The sequence below is a fragment of the Trichomycterus rosablanca genome, chromosome 3 (assembly GCF_030014385.1).
Source record: "Trichomycterus rosablanca isolate fTriRos1 chromosome 3, fTriRos1.hap1, whole genome shotgun sequence".
NCBI lineage: Eukaryota > Metazoa > Chordata > Actinopteri > Siluriformes > Trichomycteridae > Trichomycterus > Trichomycterus rosablanca.
In genome coordinates, this window is record NC_085990.1 from 12,475,355 (window position 1) to 12,497,396 (window position 22,042).

The 22,042-nt window shown below is 40.9% G+C and overlaps 1 protein-coding gene across 2 annotated transcripts in view; it reads left to right on the plus strand.

Annotated features, from left to right (window-relative positions):
- The window catches only part of agap3 (ArfGAP with GTPase domain, ankyrin repeat and PH domain 3), a 285,199-nt gene that overhangs the window by 206,979 nt on the left and 56,178 nt on the right, over positions 1-22,042 (plus strand). For both annotated transcript variants that reach the window (XM_062992702.1, XM_062992701.1), the window contains exons 11-12: positions 8,266-8,437; positions 21,333-21,497. In XM_062992702.1, the coding sequence (XP_062848772.1) occupies positions 8,266-8,437; positions 21,333-21,497 (337 nt within the window). The remainder of the gene's footprint in view (positions 1-8,265; positions 8,438-21,332; positions 21,498-22,042) is intronic.

Below are 22,042 nucleotides of genomic sequence, written 5' to 3' on the forward strand. Positions count from 1 at the left end.
CTACAACAGTCTTCACTCTTCTGGAAATGCTGTCCATAAGATTTAGGTGCATGTTTGTGGGAAATCTGATCAAAAGGAACTGATGTTGGACAAGAGGCCACTCAAGTTCTTTAACATATACATATATACTTGTACTTTATATATACACTTTATATACAGTGTATCACAAAAATGAGTACACCCCTCACATTTCTGCAAATATTTCATTATATCTTTTCATGGGACAACACTATAGAAATAAAACTTGGATATAACTTAGAGTAGTCAGTGTACAGCTTGTATAGCAGTGTAGATTTACTGTCTTCTGAAAATAACTCAACACACAGCCATTAATGTCTAAATGGCTGGCAACATAAGTGAGTACACCCCACAGTGAACATGTCCAAATTGTGCCCAAAGTGTCAATATTTTGTGTGACCACCATTATTATCCAGCACTGCCTTAACCCTCCTGGGCATGGAATTCACCAGAGCTGCACAGGTTGCTACTGGAATCCTCTTCCACTCCTCCATGATGACATCACGGAGCTGGTGGATGTTAGACACCTTGAACTCCTCCACCTTCCACTTGAGGATGCGCCACAGGTGCTCAATTGGGTTTAGTCCATCACCTTTACCTTCAGCTTCCTCAGCAAGGCAGTTGTCATCTTGGAGGTTGTGTTTGTGGTCGTTATCCTGTTGGAAAACTGCCATGCTGTAGCTCAGTTTCAGGGTGTTAGCAATCTTCTTATAGCCCAGGCCATCTTTGTGGAGAGCAACAATTCTATTTCTCACATCCTCAGAGAGTTCTTTGCCATGAGGTGCCATGTTGAATATCCAGTGGCCAGTATGAGAGAATTGTACCCAAAACACCAAATTTAACAGCCCTGCTCCCCATTTACACCTGGGACCTTGACACACGACACCAGGGAGGGACAACGACACATTTGGGCACAATTTGGACATGTTCACTGTGGGGTGTACTCACTTATGTTGCCAGCTATTTAGACATTAATGGCTGTGTGTTGAGTTATTTTCAGAAGACAGTAAATCTACACTGCTATACAAGTTGTACACTGACTACTCTAAGTTATATCCAAGTTTCATGTCTATAGTGTTGTCCCATGAAAAGATATAATGAAATATTTGCAGAAATGTGAGGGGTGTACTCACTTTTGTGATACACTGTATATACAGTGTATCACAAAAGTGAGTACACCCCTCACATTTCTGCAGATATTTAAGTATATCTTTTCATGGGACAACACTGACAAAATGACACTTTGACACAATGAAAAGTAGTCTGTGTGCAGCTTATATAACAGTGTAAATTTATTCTTCCCTCAAAATAACTCAATATACAGCCATTAATGTCTAAACCACCGGCAACAAAAGTGAGTACACCCCTTAGTGAAAGTTCCTGAAGTGACAATATTTTGTGTGGCCACCATTATTTCCCAGAACTGCCTTAACTCTCCTGGGCATGGAGTTTACCAGAGATTCACAGGTTGCCACTGGAATGCTTTTCCACTCCTCCATGACGACATCACGGAGCTGGCGGATATTCGAGACTTTGCGCTCCTCCACCTTCCGCTTGAGGATGCCCCAAAGATGTTCTATTGGGTTTAGGTCTGGAGACATGCTTGGCCAGTCCATCACCTTTACCCTCAGCCTCTTCAATAAAGCAGTGGTCATCTTAGAGGTGTGTTTGGGGTCATTATCATGCTGGAACACTGCCCTGCGACCCAGTTTCCGGAGGGAGGGGATCATGCTCTGCTTCAGTATTTCACAGTACATATTGGAGTTCATGTGTCCCTCAATGAAATGTAACTCCCCAACACCTGCTGCACTCATGCAGCACCAGACCATGGCATTCCCACCACCATGCTTGACTGTAGGCATGACACACTTATCTTTGTACTCCTCACCTGATTGCCGCCACACATGCTTGAGACCATCTGAACCAAACAAATTAATCTTGGTCTCATCAGACCATAGGACATGGTTCCAGTAATCCATGTCCTTTGTTGACATGTCTTCAGCAAACTGTTTCTTGTGTAGAGACTTCAGAAGAGGCTTCCTTCTGGGGTGACAGCCATGCAGACCAATTTGATGTAGTGTGCGGCGTATGGTCTGAGCACTGACAGGCTGACCCCCCACCTTTTCAATCTCTGCAGCAATGCTGACAGCACTCCTGCGCCTATCTTTCAAAGACAGCAGTTGGATGTGACGCTGAGCACGTGCACTCAGCTTCTTTGGACGACCAACGCGAGGTCTGTTCTGAGTGGACCCTGCTCTTTTAAAACGCTGGATGATCTTGGCCACTGTGCTGCAGCTCAGTTTCAGGGTGTTGGCAATCTTCTTGCAGCCTTGGCCATCTTCATGTAGCGCAACAATTCGTCTTTTAAGATCCTCAGAGAGTTCTTTGCCATGAGGTGCCATGTTGGAACTTTCAGTGACCAGTATGAGAGAGTGTGAGAGCTGTACTACTAAATTGAACACACCTGCTCCCTATGCACACCTGAGACCTAGTAACACTAACAAATCACATGACATTTTAGAGGGAAAATGACAAGCAGTGCTCAATTTGGACATTTAGGGGTGTAGTCTCTTAGGGGTGTACTCACTTTTGTTGCCGGTGGTTTAGACATTAATGGCTGTATATTGAGTTATTTTGAGGGAAGAATAAATTTACACTGTTATATAAGCTGCACACAGACTACTTTTCATTGTGTCAAAGTGTCATTTTGTCAGTGTTGTCCCATGAAAAGATATACTTAAATATCTGCAGAAATGTGAGGGGTGTACTCACTTTTGTGATACACTGTATATACAGGGGTTGGACAATGAAACTGAAACACCTGTCATTTTAGTGTGGGAGGTTTCATGGCTAAATTGGACCAGTCTGGTGGCCAATCTTCATTAATTGCACATTGCACCAGTAAGAGCAGAGTGTGAAGGTTCAATTAGCAGGGTAAGAGCACAGTTTTGCTCAAAATATTGCAATGCACACAACATTATGGGTGACATACCAGAGTTCAAAAGAGGACAAATTGTTGGTGCACGTCTTGCTGGCGCATCTGTGACCAAGACAGCAAGTCTTTGTGATGTATCAAGAGCCACGGTATCCAGGGTAATGTCAGCATACCACCAAGAAGGACAAACCACATCCAACAGGATTAACTGTGGACGCAAGAGGAAGCTGTCTGAAAGGGATGTTCGGGTGCTAACCCGGATTGTATCCAAAAAACATAAAACCACGGCTGCCCAAATCACGGCAGAATTAAATGTGCACCTCAACTCTCCTGTTTCCACCAGAACTGTCCGTCGGGAGCTCCACAGGGTCGATATACACGGGATATCCTGGGAAATACACTGTGCTGGAACAAGGAAGGCTTTGCCCAAAATGTTCTCATGGTTTTTGTACACCTTTTTATGATAAGTGTGTCTAAAACTCCTGATAATTTAATAATGAGTGGTGTCTACATACTTTCTGACATATTGTGTACATTCTGAATGCTAAAATAGTTCTGATTATGGTTCCACATTGCTGCCACATTCACTACACATAGCTGGGCAACAAACAAATGTTTTAATTGACGTTTAACTTGACTAATGGTTGGCTATTGATTAAAGGAATTTGGCAGCATTAGCATCATTAATTAATATTCATAAGCAGGCGGATTCACAGAGCAGCTAAAAACCTCGAACAAGTAGAGCTCATTGCTGCCCATTCTGGGCTTTTGAAGGGCCGGACAGGCTGGACCGACTGCGATCATTTCTTAGGGCATTCACCACAGGCCGCCACAGTGTGATCTTTGTGAAGCATTTATCTCTGTCAGGACCCCCTACATGTTCTTTATACCTTCTAAACTGTCACAATGGGCCACTCCTCCCTCCTTTCTCATTAGCGCTTGCTTTCTCTTACTCGCTTCATTTCTTTCGGTTTCTCTCTTCTCATCTGGTCATGCATTTTCTTTCGTTGGCGTCTCTGTAGTCGTTCTTCCCAATACCAGAAATTGGCTTAAACAGGAGCAATGGGAACTCTGGGGAATAGTTCTAGTTCATTGTCCATCAGCTTGGTAGCCAACTGGAACCGTCATGCAGATTTTAGGGACGGACCACAGTCTTACCTTGATAGCCCAATAACGGTTTATATATATATATACAGAGAAGTCAGCAACTGGAGGTTGTGCAAAGTTAAATAGCATTATAAAACATTCGACATCAACAAATACACCGATCAGGCATAACATTATGACCACCTTCGTACTATTGTGTTGGTCCCCCTTCTGCTGTCAAAACAGCCCTGACCCGTTGAGACATGGAGTCTGTGGTATCTGGCACCAAGATTCTAGCAGCAGATCTTTTAACTCCTGTAAGTTGTGAGGTGGAGCCTCCATGGATCGGACTTGTTTGTCCAGCACATCTCACAGATGCTCGATTGGATTGAGATCTATGGAATTTGGAGGCCAAGTCAACACCTCAAAAGAAAACATGTTTCATCAGACCAGGCCACCTTCATCCATTGCTCCGTGGTCCAGTTCCGATACTCACGTGCCCATTATAGGCGCTTTTGGCAGTGGACAGGGGTCAGCATGGGCACCCTGACTGGTCTGCGGCTATGCATCCTGTACACAACAAACTGTGATGCACTGTGTATTCTGACACCTTTCTATCAGAACCAGCATTAACCTTCTCAGCAATTTGAGCTACAGTAGCTCGTCTGTTGGATTGGTCCACACGGGCAAGCCTTCTCTCCCCACGTGCATCAGTGAGTTTTGGCCGCCCATGACCCTGTCGCCGGTTTACCACTGTTCCTACCTTGGACCACTTGTGATAGATACTGACCACTGCAGACGGGAACACCCCAAAAGAGCTGCAGTTTTAGAGATGCTCTGACCCAGTCGTCTAGCCATCACAATTTGGCCCTCATCACACTCGCTCAAATCCTCACGCTTGATCATTTTTCCTATATATAATAGAGTAGAATAATCATGATCAGATACACCGCTATACATATATACATGCACAATGCAGTGTATCGTATCGTTTGGAATCTGGGGCCAGAGAACAAAGTCAACCATTGTACGGGGCCCCTGGAGCCGAGAGCGTTAATGACCTTGCTCAAGGGCCCAACAGTGGCTGCATGGCAGAGTCTGGATTTGAACCCACAATCTTTTCATTAATAATCTCTCCCCATGTGCATCAGTGAGTTTTGGCCGCCCAGGACCCTGTCGCCGGTTTACCACTGTTCCTACCTTGGACCACTTGTGATAGATACTGACCACTGCAGACAGGAACACCCCAAAAGAGCTGCAGTTTTGGAGATGCTCTGACCCAGTCGTCTAGCCATTAAAATTTTTCCTGCTTCTATCACATCAACTTCGAGGATAAAATGTTCACTTGCTGCCTAATATATCCCACCCACTAACAAGTGCCGAAGAGATAATTCACTTCACCTGTCAGTGGTCATAATGTTATGCCTGGTCGGTGTATATTGCTGTATGTATATTTTTGATCCTGCGTATTTTGTTAAAAGGTTAAAAGGGCAGGACGGTGACTCAGTGGGTAGCACTGGGTTCGATTCCTAGGTGGAACGGTTTTCCTCCGGGAGCGGAAATTTACATCACACAACTGCAATGACAGACGTCCTATATTGTATATGTGTAGGTAGTGTGGTTGTACTGTAGTTTCATACTCTGCTCTGTTTCCATGTTCGGTTGCTGGCTGGAGGAGTTTAGCATATTCTCTATGTCAAACAGAAAGCCAAATCATGCAGCAGGTGAGCAGGCTGAATCAGCCTTCAATATATTTATCCGGGCTTGGGACCGGCACTGCGAGCTCATCTCCAAATGTCTAGGCTCTTCAAACGTCCCTTTTCCATCATGTCTGTGTAGACGTCCGACCGGCTGACAGCACAGCAGAGATTCGAACGAACCTGTGTGACTCAAGCGCCGCTAAAACTCAAAAGAAAGATAAAACGTGAAGCGTAACAAGCGGATACGAATCGGACCGTTTCCTTCAGTGACTCGGGTGACGTACTGTAGACGACAGAGCGTTATTACTTTGTGCTCGAGCTATTAGCGGCTGGACACCTGTGGCTCGCGCATCCTGCAACTTCCATGAGTTACTCACTTCATTTAACTGCACCGAGAGTGCTGAGAGAGAGCGAGAGAGAGAGCGAGAGAGAGAGAAACTGTTTAATTTTGCATTGCAGCCAGCAGAGCCATCCCACAATCCCCTTCTGTTAATTCTGTCTGCTACATCAATTAAATTGTTTGCAGAAACTAATTGAATATGGCTTAATCACACATCTTAATAGCTTTCTGCGCCTCGAACTGGCTGTTAATTCCTGCAATAAAGTGAAATGAGAGCGCTCACTGGGTAATTAGCAGCGAGGCTTTTGAAGAAATTAGTGCTTTATGGTGCGCAGTAAAAACGCTACGGAGATGGCGGCAGGCTTTCAGGGGCCGAAGTCTCTGCAGGTTTTTTTTTTTTCGGGTCTTTTTTTCCCCCCTTTTCTGCTGATCAGGGTGATTTTCACCTTGACTTAGCCCATTTGTGTTGGTTGCAAACACCCCATCCAAATAGAATGACCAGATTGAAATGAGAATGACTCTATTTGCAATCGTTAGCGCTAATTCTGCTAATCTTCCGAAGCAGAGAGGCAGGTGAAGTTAATTGCGCAGGCTTTTTTTTTGTTTCGTGATGTGCCCGTTCGGCGCCACTTTATGGGAGCAGGATCTTTAAAAAGCTATCGCGCCTGGCGCCGGGAGTCTGACCCCGCTGCCCAATTTTTTGGAAAAGTCAGGTCGCTCAATTAGTCGGAAGTTCTGGGAGAACTCCACGCTCGGTCGTTTAGAAACCCTGAGAGCTCGGCGCTCGGCTCAGAAATGGTCCGAGGATAATTGTGGTGTGTTAGCATGTCCCGGGAACACTGAGGGCCAAATTAGAGAAGCCAATCTACCTACTGGCATGTTTTTAATGAGGTACAAACAGGGTGCATGAGAAATTTGACACAGATGATCAACAGAGGTGAGGATTAAACCCTCACTAATATCATTTAAGCCTAATGAACATGAAATTAAGCATTCTATCTAATCTAATCTACCTTCTGCATGTTGCTGGGAGGTGGGAGGAAATCTAGACACTCGGGGGAAGTGCACGTCCAAATGCGTATGCCTGGAGAACATGCTTAATTAAAAAAAACATTGGTAGCTGGTAGGGGCAGTGCTAGCTCAGTGGTTAAAGTACTGGACTAATAATCAGAAGGTTGCTGGTTAAAGCCCCACCTTCGTCAAGTTGCCATTGTTGGGCCCCTAAACAGGGCCCTTAACCCTCAATTGCTCCAATTGTATCAGTCATAATTAAAAGCATCTGGATAGCATCTGGAGATCAGGATTGAAGCAAGGTTTTTGGGGCTGTGCAGCACTCACGCTGCCTGCTGTGTTTTAGTATTTGCCTTAACCGCATTCTGATCAGGTCTGCAGTGGGTCTGGAGCAAGGACAGACATAAGTATTGGGACACCCCGTCTAATTATCGAATTTATACTGTATGTTTCAGCCACAACAGCTGCTAACAGGTGTAATAAATCTATTATATAAAGCAAATGATATGCATCCAGTTTAGGGAAGGCCCCTTTCTGTTCCAGCATTACTGTGCTCCTGTGCATAAAGCAAAGATTTAGATGGATTAGAGGGCCAGTGATAGCTCAGTGGTTAAGGTACTGGACTAGTAAACTGAAAGTTGCTGGTTCAAGCCCCACCACCAAGTTGCCACTGTTGGGTCCCTGAGCAAGGCCCTTAACCCTCAATTGCTCATCGTGTTCCACTCATTGTGTAAGTCGCTTTGGATAAAAGCGTCTGCTAAATGCTGAAAATGTAAATGATTAAAGAACCTCCAGTGGACTGCACAGAGCTCTGACCTGCTCTGGAATGAACTGGAACATCAATCAAGGCTTTCTTGACCAACATCAGTGCTTAGCCATACAAATGAATGGGCACAAATTCCCACAGACATAGTTCAAGTCTTGTGAGATGCTTTCTTAGCTAGTATAACTAAAAACATCACATAGAGGTAATTTAATTTAAATACCATTTAGTTGTAAAATGTGATGTCCAACAAGCTCGTTGTCAGGTGTCTGAATACTTTTGGCCATATAGTGTATGTTTTTTGAGGGTGGACATGCACACATACGTTAACAGGACCGGAAAACTAAACCCTGGTCTTTGAAGCTGTGCATCACACACCCTTTAATCTTTTCTTTGTTGAATGTTTCCTCAGGATTATATGCAGAACGTCCACGGTAAAGAAATCGATTTGCTGAGGACGACGGTGAAAGTCCCGGGGAAGAGGCCGCCCAGGGCCGTGGCTACGGTTGCACCAACCGCCAGTCCCAAAACTAACGGGTTAAGCAAGGACCGGAGCACGCTACAGCTGGGCATCGGAGCCACAGGTGAGCGCTTACTTACATTTACTTACATTTCATTACCAAGCAATCAGATGAGTCAAAAGTATGTAGAGGTCACTTTATTATGTACGTTTGGTGTGTAAAGTCATTTATGGAAATAGATCATATGCTATGATTACCTCTGCAAAGCAAACAGTTTGGGGAAGGAGGCGTCTTGTTCCAGCATGACAAACCGAGGTCCAAATGAACACCTTCAGGATGAATTGGAATGCCCACTGCGAGCCTGGCTTTCCCATTGAACATCAACCTTGCAGAAAAAAATGCAGTCTGGAGTGAACAGGCACTCAATGGTTTCACAACGAGCTGTCCAACATGCTAATAGTCAGGCGTCCACATACTTTTGGCAATAAAGTGTACATGTACATTTTTAACTTCACCTGTATATTCAGGAATGAAAAGTACTGTGCTGGTAAAGCCGTTGGACCAAATCTATTTGGTCATGTGATCTGGGAGAGTATTTTCATTAGTGGAGCAGAAATGAAGACATTTCCTATCCAGCTCCTCAGGAGACTCGGCCCCGACGGGGTAAAGCGAAAGGTGTAATTGGATTTGGGGGGTTTACATTAAAAGTAAATAATCGAGATTAGACGCTCTATTCTGTAGGGATCCACCGTCTGTGTAGCAGTGTTACAGTCCAGCCTAATTGCTTTTGTGCAGTCGAAGACAGCAGTGAAAGGGCTGCTGGGAATTATAGTAACTCTGACAAAATAACCTGAAGCGCAGGGGTTTGGACCCCATCCAAAGAGGTTCGGGATGTGCAGTCGTGTCATCCAGACTGTGGGTGTCCTAGTACCTTTGTCCATATGTATGTATGCTTCCAACTTAGTGGGAACGTGTTGGGGAAGGCCCTTTCCTATACAGACTAGTTTGATGTATTAATGGCCATGGTTTTGGAATTAGGTGACAAAGAGGTTTTTGTTTGTTTGAGACTGTTTGTGGTTATTTGGTAGTTTGTGGTAGTTAGTGGTTGTTTGTGGTTATTTGGTAGTTTGTGGTAGTTAGTGGTTGTTTGTGGTTATTTTGTAGTTTGTGGTAGTTAGTATTTGTTTGGCAGTTTGTGGTAGTTAGTGTTTGTTTGATAGTTTGTGGTAGTTAGTGGTTGTTTGTGGTTATTTGGTAGTTTGTGGTAGTTAGTATTTGTTTGGCAGTTTGTGGTAGTTAGTGGTTGTTTGATAGTTTGTGGTAGTTAGTGGTTGTTTGTGGTTATTTGGTAGTTTGTGGTAGTTAGTGTTTGTTTGATAGTTTGTGGTAGTTAGTGGTTGTTTGTGGTTATTTGGTAGTTTGTGGAAGTTAGTATTTGTTTGATAGTTTGTGGTAGTTAGTGGTTGTTTGTGGTTATGTGGTAGTTAGTATTTGTTTGATAGTTTGTGGTAGTTAGTGGTTATTTGGTAGTTTGTGGTAGTTAGTGGTTGTTTGTGGTTATTTGGTAGTTTGTGGTAGTTAGTATTTGTTTGATAGTTTGTGGTAGTTAGTGGTTGTTTGTGGTTATGTGGTAGTTAGTATTTGTTTGATAGTTTGTGGTAGTTAGTGGTTATTTGGTAGTTTGTGGTAGTTAGTGGTTGTTTGTGGTTATTTGGTAGTTTGTGGTAGTTAGTATTTGTTTGGAAGTTTGTGGTAGTTAGTGGTTGTTTGTGATAGTTTTTCCTGGAGTTTGTGTAAGTGTGTGGTTGTTTGTGGTTATTTGTGATAGATTGGTGGTTGTTTTTGGTAATTTGTAGTAGTTTTTGGAGTTTGTAGTAATGTGGGGTTGTTTTGGAAGTTTGTGGTAGTTTGTAGTAATGTGAGGCTGTTTTGGGAGTTTGTAGTAATGTGAGGCTGTTGGGAGTTTGTGGTAGTTTGTAGTAGTAGTTGTGAGTTTGTAGTAATGTGAGGCTGTTTTGGGAGTTTGTAGTAATGTGAGGCTGTTGGGAGTTTGTGGTAGTTTGTAGTAGTAGTTGTGAGTTTGTAGTAATGTGAGGCTGTTGGGAGTTTGTGGTAGTTTGTAGTAGTAGTTGTGAGTTTGTAGTAATGTGAGGCTGTTTTGGGAGTTTGTGGTAGTTTGTAGTAGTAGTTGTGAGTTTGTAGTAATGTGAGGCTGTTTTGGGAGTTTGTAGTAATGTGAGGCTGTTGGGAGTTTGTGGTAGTTTGTAGTAGTAGTTGTGAGTTTGTAGTAATGTGAGGCTGTGTTGGGAGTTTGTGGTAGTTTGTAGTAGTAGTTGTGAGTTTGTAGTAATGTGAGGCTGTTTTGGGAGTTTGTGGTAGTTTGTAGTAGTAGTTGTGAGTTTGTAGTAATGTGAGGCTGTTTTGGGAGTTTGTGGTAGTTTGTAGTAGTAGTTGTGAGTTTGTAGTAATGTGAGGCTGTTTTGGGAGTTTGTGGGAGTTTGTAGTAGCATTTGTGAGTTTGTAGTAATGTGAGGCTGTTTTGGGAGTTTGTGGTAGTTTGTAGTAGTAGTTGTGAGTTTGTAGTAATGTGAGGCTGTTTTGGGAGTTTGTGGGAGTTTGTAGTAGCATTTGTGAGTTTGTAGTAATGTGAGGCTGTTTTGGGAGTTTGTGGTAGTTTGTAGTAGTAGTTGTGAGTTTGTAGTAATGTGAGGCTGTTTTGGGAGTTTGTAGTAATGTGAGGCTGTTTTGGGAGTTTGTGGGAGTTTGTAGTAGTAGTTGTGAGTTTGTAGTAATAGTTGTGAGTTTGTAGTAATGTGAGGCTGCTTTGGGAGTTTGTAGTAATGTGAGGCTGTTTTGGGAGTTTGTGGGAGTTTGTAGTAGCATTTGTGAGTTTATGGTTACGTTTTGTTGTTTGTGATAGTTTGTGGTTGTTTTGGTAGTTTATTGGTAATGTGTGGTTGTTTTTGGGAGTTTGTGGTAGTTTGGGGGATTTGTGGTTGTTTAGGGTATCTATGGTAGTTTGTAGTATTTTGTGGTAGTTTGTGGTAATGTGTGATTGTTTCGGTAGTTTGGCGGTGGGCGCCTCAGCTCTCCTGGAAGTCTTTAAGCGACGTCTCTTCTCCCGATCCCTTGGTGCTTGGTGCTCAGCCAGTTTTTGACACAGCCCATTTTCCCCCTGATCCTTTTGAAATTGTGTTAATTTCCACTCGAGAGAGACAGCGCAGGCTGCTGTGCACCGCGGCCCCTCCGCCCGAGTCCGGGCCCTACACTTGATTATGCAATCTGATTTTGATTTCATTAGGCATGCAATTGATGCGAGCGAACAAAGGGGTAATTTTTCATTCATGGCACTCTAGCTGAGCGCTGTCTTTCCCTCTTGCCTGTAATTCATTCAGCCCCCCTCCCTAAAAGACTAAAGACCATTAGGGACGCTTTGGCAGGGAGGGGGCATACAAAAGATAGAAAGGGGAGAGAGAAATAGTCTGAGAGGGTACGGGGGGGAGTAAGTAAATGAACGCATGTGTCCTGGAAGTAAAAAGGAGTCTGTCGACGTGAGGCTGCCTGTAATCTTTCTGCTTAGTACTCACCGGAACCGTTTTAAATATGATGCTCCGCTTGTTTCACCACAGACAGATACGTGATAGCAAAGCGCTAATGGTCCTGCCCATCAGACCTAATCGATGACACCTCCTTGAGCGCTGAATATGCTGGTGTGTTGTAGCGGGCGTGTCATATTCAGATACGCTTGTATTCATTTGTATTTATATTAAAGCGTTTTTTTTTGTCTGTTGCCATCTGTAGGCAGTCAGATTAAAAACTCAGTTCATAAATCTCTGCAAAATAAACATAAAAAAATAAGTCTGGGAAAATTTGGGTGAGATTTTGGCATACAGGCTGCTGGAACCAAACTTGGCGTGGATTTGCTTAGACGGTCAACGTTGTCTTAAGACGTAGTGCAAAGAAACTTCAGTGATTAAAAAAGTGTTTTAAAGTCCACTAGACAGTACTGAATCATTTACCTAATTAGTGCACTAACTGTGGAAGCATAATTAGTGATCCTGACCAGGATAAAGGGGTTAGTGCTTTGCCAAATGTTTAACGTTAATATGCTATATGGCCAAAAGTATTTGGACACCTGAATATAAGCTTGTTGGACATCCCATTTCAAAGACAAATAGTATTAAAATAGAGCGACCTCTTTTTATAAGGCTTTTCACAAGACTTTGAGGTACGTCTGTGGGAATTTGTGCCCATTCAGTCAAAAGAGCATATTTATAGTGTCAAGAAAGCCTCCGTTAATGTTTGAACTCTTGAATCTAAATGTCACAAACTCAAATTGCACCTACAGCACATCAACAATGTAGATCTGTTACCCCTCATCAGACCTAATTCTGGTCCTCACCCCTACATCACTACTCGATCCTTTGGCCCGGGCAGCAGACCATCCGACCCCGACCCTCCCTCTGTCTCTTCAGCACCCCCTCCCTCTCTGTGCATTAGCATGGATGCCTCATTATCTCTGTACTTGTACATAATGACAGTGGCGGCTCACGGGTCAGGGCTCCGTGGCCCCGTGACCGCACGCCTCATCAGCCATCTGAAAAGCTGCAGGAACAAGGAGGAATGAGGAGCGATGAGGAATAATAGCCGACACCGAGAGCTTATCTGTGTCCACTAAATTCTCACCTTATAGCTCACTAAGAGAGCAGCGGTGGCGACAGAGCTACTTATGCTAGGAGCTGTTTATGCTAATTTGCTGTCCAGCAATCAGAAAAGAGTCTTTTAATAAGAGAAGTGTTACTTAATAAGAGAAGTGTTATTTATATTCTTATAATATATACATATATATATATATATATATATATATATATGTATATATATATATATATATGTATATATATATATATATATGTATATATGTATATATATATGTATATATATATTATATATGTATAAATGTATGTATATATTATAAGAATATAAATTATAATATATAATAATAATAATAATAATGCATAAATAAAATAGTATAACAACAATACTATTATAATTTAGTAATACTAATTATATAAATTATATAAATACAGTAAGTGTAAATTATAATATGTGTATATATATATATATAGACATGCAACAATCTTAATAATAACAATAATAATGCATATATAAAATAGTAATAATTATAAGTTATAAAATAATAGTAATTATATAAGGTATATAATAACAATAAAAATATTAGATATAATATATGACCATGTATAGATATATTGAGTTAGATAATAATATAAACAATAATAATGCATGTATAAAATTGTAATAACAACAATTATAAGTTATAAAATAATAGTAATTATATAAGGTATATAATAACAATAATAAAAATATTAATTATAATATATGAGCATGTATATATATATATATATATTGAGTTAGATAATAATAATAACAAAAATAATGTATATATAAAATTATAATAACAATTATATTATAAATTATAAAATAATAGTAATATATAAGGTGTATAATAATAATAAATATATTAATTATAATATATGAACTTGTATAGATATATTGAGTTAATAATAATAATAATAAAATAAGAAATAAAATAGCAATATTAAAAATATATACATTGAACAAAATAGATTACAACAATAATAAAAGGTAATAATAGTAGTCTACAGCATGATTTATTTTGACCATCTTGACAAAAATCAAGCACTACAAAGAAGAAGAAAAAAAGAAAAAAATAGCTTATAAAATTGTTATTACAAGCTACACAGACATTTATGTACACAAACATAGAGAACATGTTAAATAAAGGATAAAAAAGGATTTGAAGCAAGGATTTTGAAGGTTTAAGCCCAGAACCCTTTAGCTAGGAGTGGAGAGGCATAGTGTGTGTGTGAGTGTATATAGTGTATGTGTACATGTATATGTATACAGTATAGTGTGTTTGATATATGTAGTGTGTCTGTGTGTGCTGTGTTGTGTGTGCAGCTCGTATTTGTGTCTGAGTGTTCTGTGTTGTGTGTGTAAGTGTGTGTGTCCATGTGTGCTGTGTTGTGTGTGCAGCTCGTATTTGTGTCTGTGTGTGCTGTGTTGTGTGTGTAAGTGTGTGTGTCCATGTGTGCTGTGTTGTGTGTGCAGCTCGTATTTGTGTCTGTGTGTGCTGTGTTGTGTGTAAGTGTGTGTGTCCATGTGTGCTGTGTTGTGTGTGCAGCTCGTATTTGTGTCTGTGTGTGCTGTGTTGTGTGTGTAAGTGTGTGTGTCCATGTGTGCTGTGTTGTGTGTGCAGCTCGTATTTGTGTCTGAGTGTTCTGTGTTGTGTGTGCCTGAGTGTTTGTGCTGTGTTGTGTGTGCCTGAGTGTTTGTGCTGTGATGGTCTGTGTTGTGTGTATGTGCCTGTAATGTGCTGTGTTGTGTGTGTTGTGTGTGTAATGTTTGTGATGTGCTGTGATTTGTGTGTGTGTGTCTGTGTCTGTAATGTGTGTGTGATTGTGCGTGCGTGTGTGAAGTGTTTGTAATGTGCTGTGTTGTGTGTGTAATGTTTGTGATGTGCTGTGTTTTGTGTGTGTGTGTCCGGGTTTGCGTGCGTGTGCTCTGGGTGGCGGCGTGTCACGTCAGTGTTTATGGAGTTAGAATAACCCTGGTGGAGGGGACGGTTCTGAAGTGGTGAAGCGGGGTGTGAGTACAGAGCTCCAGCTCACATTCTCCTCTGATTATTCTCTCCTGGTAATTACATTATCTCTCCTTTTATGCAGAATTGTTCGGCGGGACTAATTGATAGACATGTTTAATTCATCAATCATTAGCATCAAATTTGACAATTAGAGATGATTGTTGAATTCTTGATGGAGATGAACGAGGTAACTGAATGATTTACATGCATTATTTACAGCAGTTAAAAAAACAACAACACATTTTTACATAATTGTGACCATATAGCTACTTTATCTTAAATATTAACTAAACAATTATTTCTTAGTTGTAATGTGACATGTCTGATTATACAGTGACAGGTCTGATTATAAAATCTGATTATAAATCAGAATCAGAATCAGATTTAAGTGACATGTCTGGAAAGTAATATGTCTGATTGTGAAGTAACATGTTTAATTATAAGGTGACATGTCTGTGAAGTACCATGTCTGATTATAAAATCTGACTATAAAGTGACAGGTCTGATTGTAAAGTAACATGTCTAATTGTAAAGTAACATGTGTAATTATAAAGTTACATCTAATTATAAAGTGACATTTGTAAAGTAGCATGTCTAATTGTAAAGTGACATGTCTGACTGTAAAGTGACATGTTTGATTATAGAGTGACAGGTCTGATTATAGAGTGACAGGTCTGATTGTAAAGTAACATGTCTAATTGTAAAGTAACATGTGTAATTATAAAGTTACATCTAATTATAAAGTGACATTTGTAAAGTAGCATGTCTAATTGTAAAGTGACATGTCTGACTGTAAAGTGACATGTTTGATTATAGAGTGACAGGTCTGATTATAGAGTGACAGGTCTGATTGTAAAGTAACATGTCTAATTGTAAAGTAACATGTGTAATTATAAAGTGACATCTAATTATAAAGTGACATTTGTAAAGTAGCATGTCTAATTGTAAAGTGACATGTCTGACTGTAAAGTGACATGTTTGATTATAGAGTGACAGGTCTGATTATAGAGTGACAGGTCTGATTATAAAGAGGCATGTCTGATTAAAAAGTGACATGTCTGATTTTAAAGTGACATGCCTGATTATAAAGTGACATGTCTGATTATAAAGAGGCATGTTTGATTTTAAAATGACATCTCTGATTATAAAGTGACATGTTTGATTTTAAAATGACATCTCTGATTATAAAGTGACGACTGTAAAGTAGCATGTCTGATTATAAAGTGACATGTCTGTAAAGTAGCATGTCTGAATATAAAGTAGCATGTCTGATTATAAAATGACATGTCTGACTGTAAAGTGGCATGTCTGATTATAGAGTGACATGTCTGATTACAGTGACATGTCTGATTGTCAAGTGACATGTCAGATTGTAAAGTGACATGCCTGATTATAAAGTGATGTTTGCATAGTGACATGTCACTCTACAGCCTGACAGGTTACTTTATAATCAGACATATCTGATTATCATGTTATAACGTCTGAATGTAGTGACATTTTTATTTTGATGGGAGTGGTCTCATCCCAGATGCCTGTGACCCACCTGCAGGGCAGGAGAATAGTTTTAAATGAGTATTAAAGTGATGGAAATCAGAGTCAACAGGTCTCAACCTAGTTGGACATTTTGGAGCAACATCTAGGACAAAGCTCCACCACCATCATCAGAACTCCATTTGTGGGAAAGTCTTTGTACCAACATGGCTCAGAACGTTGTTCTTTTTTTCTTAGCTTGTCACCCGTATGTACGAGCTGCTGAAGTTTAGAATCAAGGAGCTCCAGTAAAAACAATTGGTAGTAATTACCAATAACATCCAGCAGGAGAAGCGTTTATCCGAGTGATAATCGCCCCGCAGCATTATTTAATTTCATTCGCTCTTGCTTAAACACGTCGCGAGAGATGCGCGAGAAGCAGTCAGGGGCAATATTATGACAGAAGCAATAAAACGCTCCCGTCAACAATACTGATGTGATTACATGTCTCCGAACTGACAGACATAAGAATACCCTCTATTCTTTCAATTACTAACGAATTGCTCCTGATTGTGCCGAGGCGTCTTGTCTTCCTCCTCGGCGCAAAGTAAACTCAGCTAGCACAGGCTCTTGTTAGCCTAATGCATCCTAGCCATTAGCGGGAGTAATAAGTGTATCAAATTCGCATAATCATGTCTAATTAGTGTCGGTAATTATCTTGTTGGGTGCAGGAATATTAATCTTGCGGTGCCCGTAGGGGAAGGGCGTCTCTCGGAGGGAGGGAGCGGCAGAAAGCTCCTGCCTCACGCTGAGGAGCGCGTTTGTGAAATTAGAGCGATGGAAGGAGGCAACAGGAAAGAGAAAGGCAGAGCGAGGAAACAAAAGACAAAACACGGATAAAGTCACTGCAAACTGCGGCAAGACAGATGGGCGAGAATGTATTATTGCGAGATGTTTTAGACTTTGGTGGAACTATTTTAGGGAGGCCATCTGCATAGTAATTTTTGAATAAGATTTGACTCATTAGAGACTGTAAGAATTAATGAGCTTTTTATTCTGGGGTAAAAAAAAAGAATAATTAACGTAAAATACAATCATCTACAAGTCTGTTTCTGGATTAGTCTAAAGAGATGGGATGAACTGATTGGGGTTTGGATGGATGAAGGGATGGATGGATAAATTGTTGGATGGATGGATGGATAAATGGATGGATAAATTGTTGGATGGATGGATGGATGGATGGATGGATGGATGGATGGATGGATAAATTGTTGGATGGATGGATGGATAAATGGATGGATAAATTGTTGGATGGATGGATGGATGGATGGATGGATAAATGGATGGATAAATTGTTGGATGGATGGATGGATGGATAAATGGATGGATAAATTGTTGGATGGATGGATGGATGGATGGATAAATTGTTGGATGGATGGATGAATGGATAAATGGATGGATAAATTGTTGGATGAATGGATGGATGGATAAATGGATGGATGGATAAATGGATGAATGAATAAATGGATGGATGGATAAATAGATGGATGGATGGATGGATAAATTGTTGGATGGATGGATAAATGGATGGATGGATGGATAAATTGTTGGATGGATGGATGAATGGATAAATGGATGGATAAATTGTTGGATGGATGGATAAATGGATGGATGGATAAATGGCTGGCTGGATGGATAAATGGATGGATGGATGAATAAATGGATGGATGGATGGATGGATGAATAAATGGATGGATGGATGGATGGATGGATGGATAAATTGTTGGATAAATGGATGGATGGATGGATGGATAAATGGATGAATAAATAAATGGCTGGATGGATGGATAAATGGATGGATGGATGGATGGATGAATGAAAAAATGGATGGATGAATGGATGGATGTATGGAATAGTTGAATCTATATGTCTATCTATAAATTGTTGGATGGATGGATGGATGAATGGATAAATCGATGAATGGATGGATGGATAAACAGATGGATGGATGAATGGATGGATGGATAAACAGATGGATAGATGAATGGATGGATGGATAAACAGATGGATGGATGGATGGATAAACGGATGGATCGATAAATGGATGGTTGGATGGATAGATGGATGGATGGATGGATGGATAAACGGATGGATGGATAAATAGATGGATGGATGGATGGATGGATAAACGGATGGATCGATAAATGGATGGATGGATGGATGGATGGATGGATAAACGGATGGATCGATAAATGGATGGATGGATGAATAGATGGATGAATGGATGGCTAAATTGATAGACAGATAGACTGATGTTCTTTAGGATAAGCTTTGTAATATAAAGATGTATCCACTCATTCACAATCACATACTTACACCTACTGTAGGGACACATTAAAACAGCCAATCGAGCCAACAAAGTGGAGTCAGTCTACCTGCTGGCATATATTGAGAGATTTATGAATACTGGAGTATGTATAGCATAGAATAGAATAGCATACCTTTATTTGTCATATATACTGTACATATACACATGTACAGTATAACAAAATACTTTCTTCGCATATCCCAGAGCGCAGAGCTCAGGGTCAGCCATTGTACAGCACCCCTGGAGCCAAGATTATTAAGGGCCTTTCTCAAGGGCCCAACAGTGGCTGCAAAGCAGAGCTGGGATTTGAGCTCTCAACTTTTTCAATTGATAGCCCAAAGCTCTACTCACTAGGCTACCACTGTCTCTAAAAAGGAATCATATGTGGACACACACTAACACATGAGACAGAATACATCCAAAAAGGATCAAACCCACACCCTGGAGCTGTAAAACATTAATACTACCATCTACACAATGGTGACACCATTATTAGTGTCATTCAGCAAAGTTTCACACTGTAGTGGAAAATGGTCATTTGATTCCGAATGAAACTCTTTTCATAATGTTTGGGTGGGCCAGCGTGTTTTTGAGGAGCAGAGGGAACAGAGGATGAGGATGGCATGCGGTGCCCACCCCGGCCTTGGTGCTAATGACGGCACCGCTGATTGGAGGCAGACGGGAATGCCGCTGGGGTAGATGGATGTGGCTGGCAGCGTGTGGGGGGGAGAGCTAATTACTGTTCCGAGTGTATCTTGTTAATTAAGGGCTAATTAGTGGCAGAAATCGAGAGGGAAATGGAGAGAGAGAGGAGGGTAGGAGAAGGCGAATGCTCATGTAGCGAGGAGAGATGAACATGGAGAGGTGGCAGACCCCATCATAGAGACCAGGCGGGGGAGAGAAAAATGGAGAAGCCATGTAGCGCGTCTGTAGGTGATGAAAATGTCCAATCATTAATCACATTATGCTGCCACGCAACGATTCTCGTCTGTGAAGACGGGAAGTGATTCCTTGTTAATTATTGATTTATATTTAACAGTATGCATTGTTGTCGGAGTCAGAGTCAGAGTCAGACGCCCACAATAACGCCTTCAAATTTGGGCTTCTTAGAATTAAGGCTGTTTAAAATAAACAATGCATTAGCAATTGTTTCGTGTTCATTAATAAGATTCTACATACTATAAATAGAATTTCTGAAAAAAGGGTAATAAAGGTCATTTACATTATCAGCATTTAGCAGACGCTTTTATCAAAAGCGACTTACAGTATTGTGACAGTATATAGTCTAATCAATTAGGAGTTAAGGGTCTTGCTCAAGGGCCCAACAGTGAAAGCCTTGTGAATTACCTGATCCCTTAGCTTCTGTATGTTGTGAGGTGCTAGGTTACCCACGTGCCCGTCCCTGGCTGCCCTTGTAACCTTGGAGAAACAGTTTGCCCGACTGGTCAACCTTCTTCCATTGCTTCGACGTCTAGTTCCAATGCCGTGTGCCACTATAGGTGTTTTCAATGGTGGACAGGAGCTGGCATGGGCACCTTGACTGGCCTCAAGTACACAACCTTTGATAATTTGTGTGTGACACATACTGCTCATTACCAGGATTAAAATGATCTGCAGTTTGACTGGCATGGTTTTTTAGATCTTCCTCTGGTATCTAACAATCTTCACTGGCCAACAACCTGTCAGCTGTTCCCGACTTGTCCCTTCTCTGACCACCGTCTGTAGGTACCCACAATGGCTAAGCACCCTTTGCTGTTGTCTGGTCATAACGATTTGCTTCTTATCACAGTCGCTTATGTCTTTATGCTGAATTCAACACCAGAACTATGAGGAACTAGGATCAGCCCAACATATTATAGATCCCTGACCCTCCCATGCACTGTTGTTATGAAATAAGCAAATAAGCTTCATTGTGCACAATTTGGGTCTAAATGTTCTGGCTCATCAAGTGTCACAACCCAGGGTTAGTATATTCATTATCAGTAAGTTTTGATCAGAATGATGTCTGGTACCTGCACCAAAAAGCTTTTCCGCCGTCTCACTTCTCTCCACAGTGCCACCAGTGCCCTTTAGCTCGGTCCCAAACCTGTTTCTTTATTTAAAATCACTTTAGTTATTACCAATTTATTCTTTTAGTTCATTATCACAGATTTCCTTTTTAGTCCAGAGTGCTGTTCCAGCTCTTTGGAAGACCATTTTTACTATTTCATAGCAGCTTTTTAGCTCTGTCCTTTAATTAAGTGTACTTAGTAGAATACCAGGGGTAGTGTATGAGCTGATGAGCTTCCGGCATTTAATAAACTGAATGATAAAATACAGTGTGAATGCAGATTTTTTTTACATACTAAATGTACGTTTATTAAGAGTTATATTTAGTTTTTCATTGTGAGCTATTTTATTACAAAGACACATTTTCATGGTTTGTTTACCAATGGTGCAGATATTTTTGGAGCTACCTCTCTTTTATTGGAAGATTAACTAAAGCTTCTGTTTTTCAGGCACATCTCACTCCAACAGCAGCAGCTCTCTGCAGTCTGGGGGCGTGGTCTCAGGACTGAGTGTGGTTGCAGTGGGAGGGGCTAAGGAAGGAATGCATCAGCGATCTTTCTCCGTGTCCAGTGCCGAGCAGTGGAATGAGGCTGTGAACACCAGCGGTGCTTCAGGTCAGTCTCTGTCGGACACACCCATGTACCTGTCACGTACCTGTTATAAATACACTTTCACATTAATTACTCGTTTACTAACACGTTAACAACACAAATATATATTACATCAAAAAAGATAAACATTATAGTGCCACACTACCTGATTTTATCATTCCACATTATTCTGTAATAAAACTGTCATTGTAGTACTGGTATTGGTACCAATACTGTAGTATTGGTGTATAGTGATTGTGTGTATTAGCTGTGTGTACTGATAATGTGTATTGTTTGTGTGTGTTGTTGTGTGTATTGGTGTATACAGGTTGTGTGTATTGTTGTGAGGATTGGTGTATAGTGGTTGGGTGTATTGTGTATACAGGTTGTGTGTATTGTTGTGTGTATTGTTGTGAGGATTGGTGTATAGTGATTGTGTATTGGTGTATACAGGTTGTGTGTATTGTTGTGAGGATTGGTGTATAGTGATTGTGTATTGGTGTATACAGGTTGTGTGTATTGTTGTGTGTATTGTTGTGAGGATTGGTGTATAGTGGTTGGGTGTATTG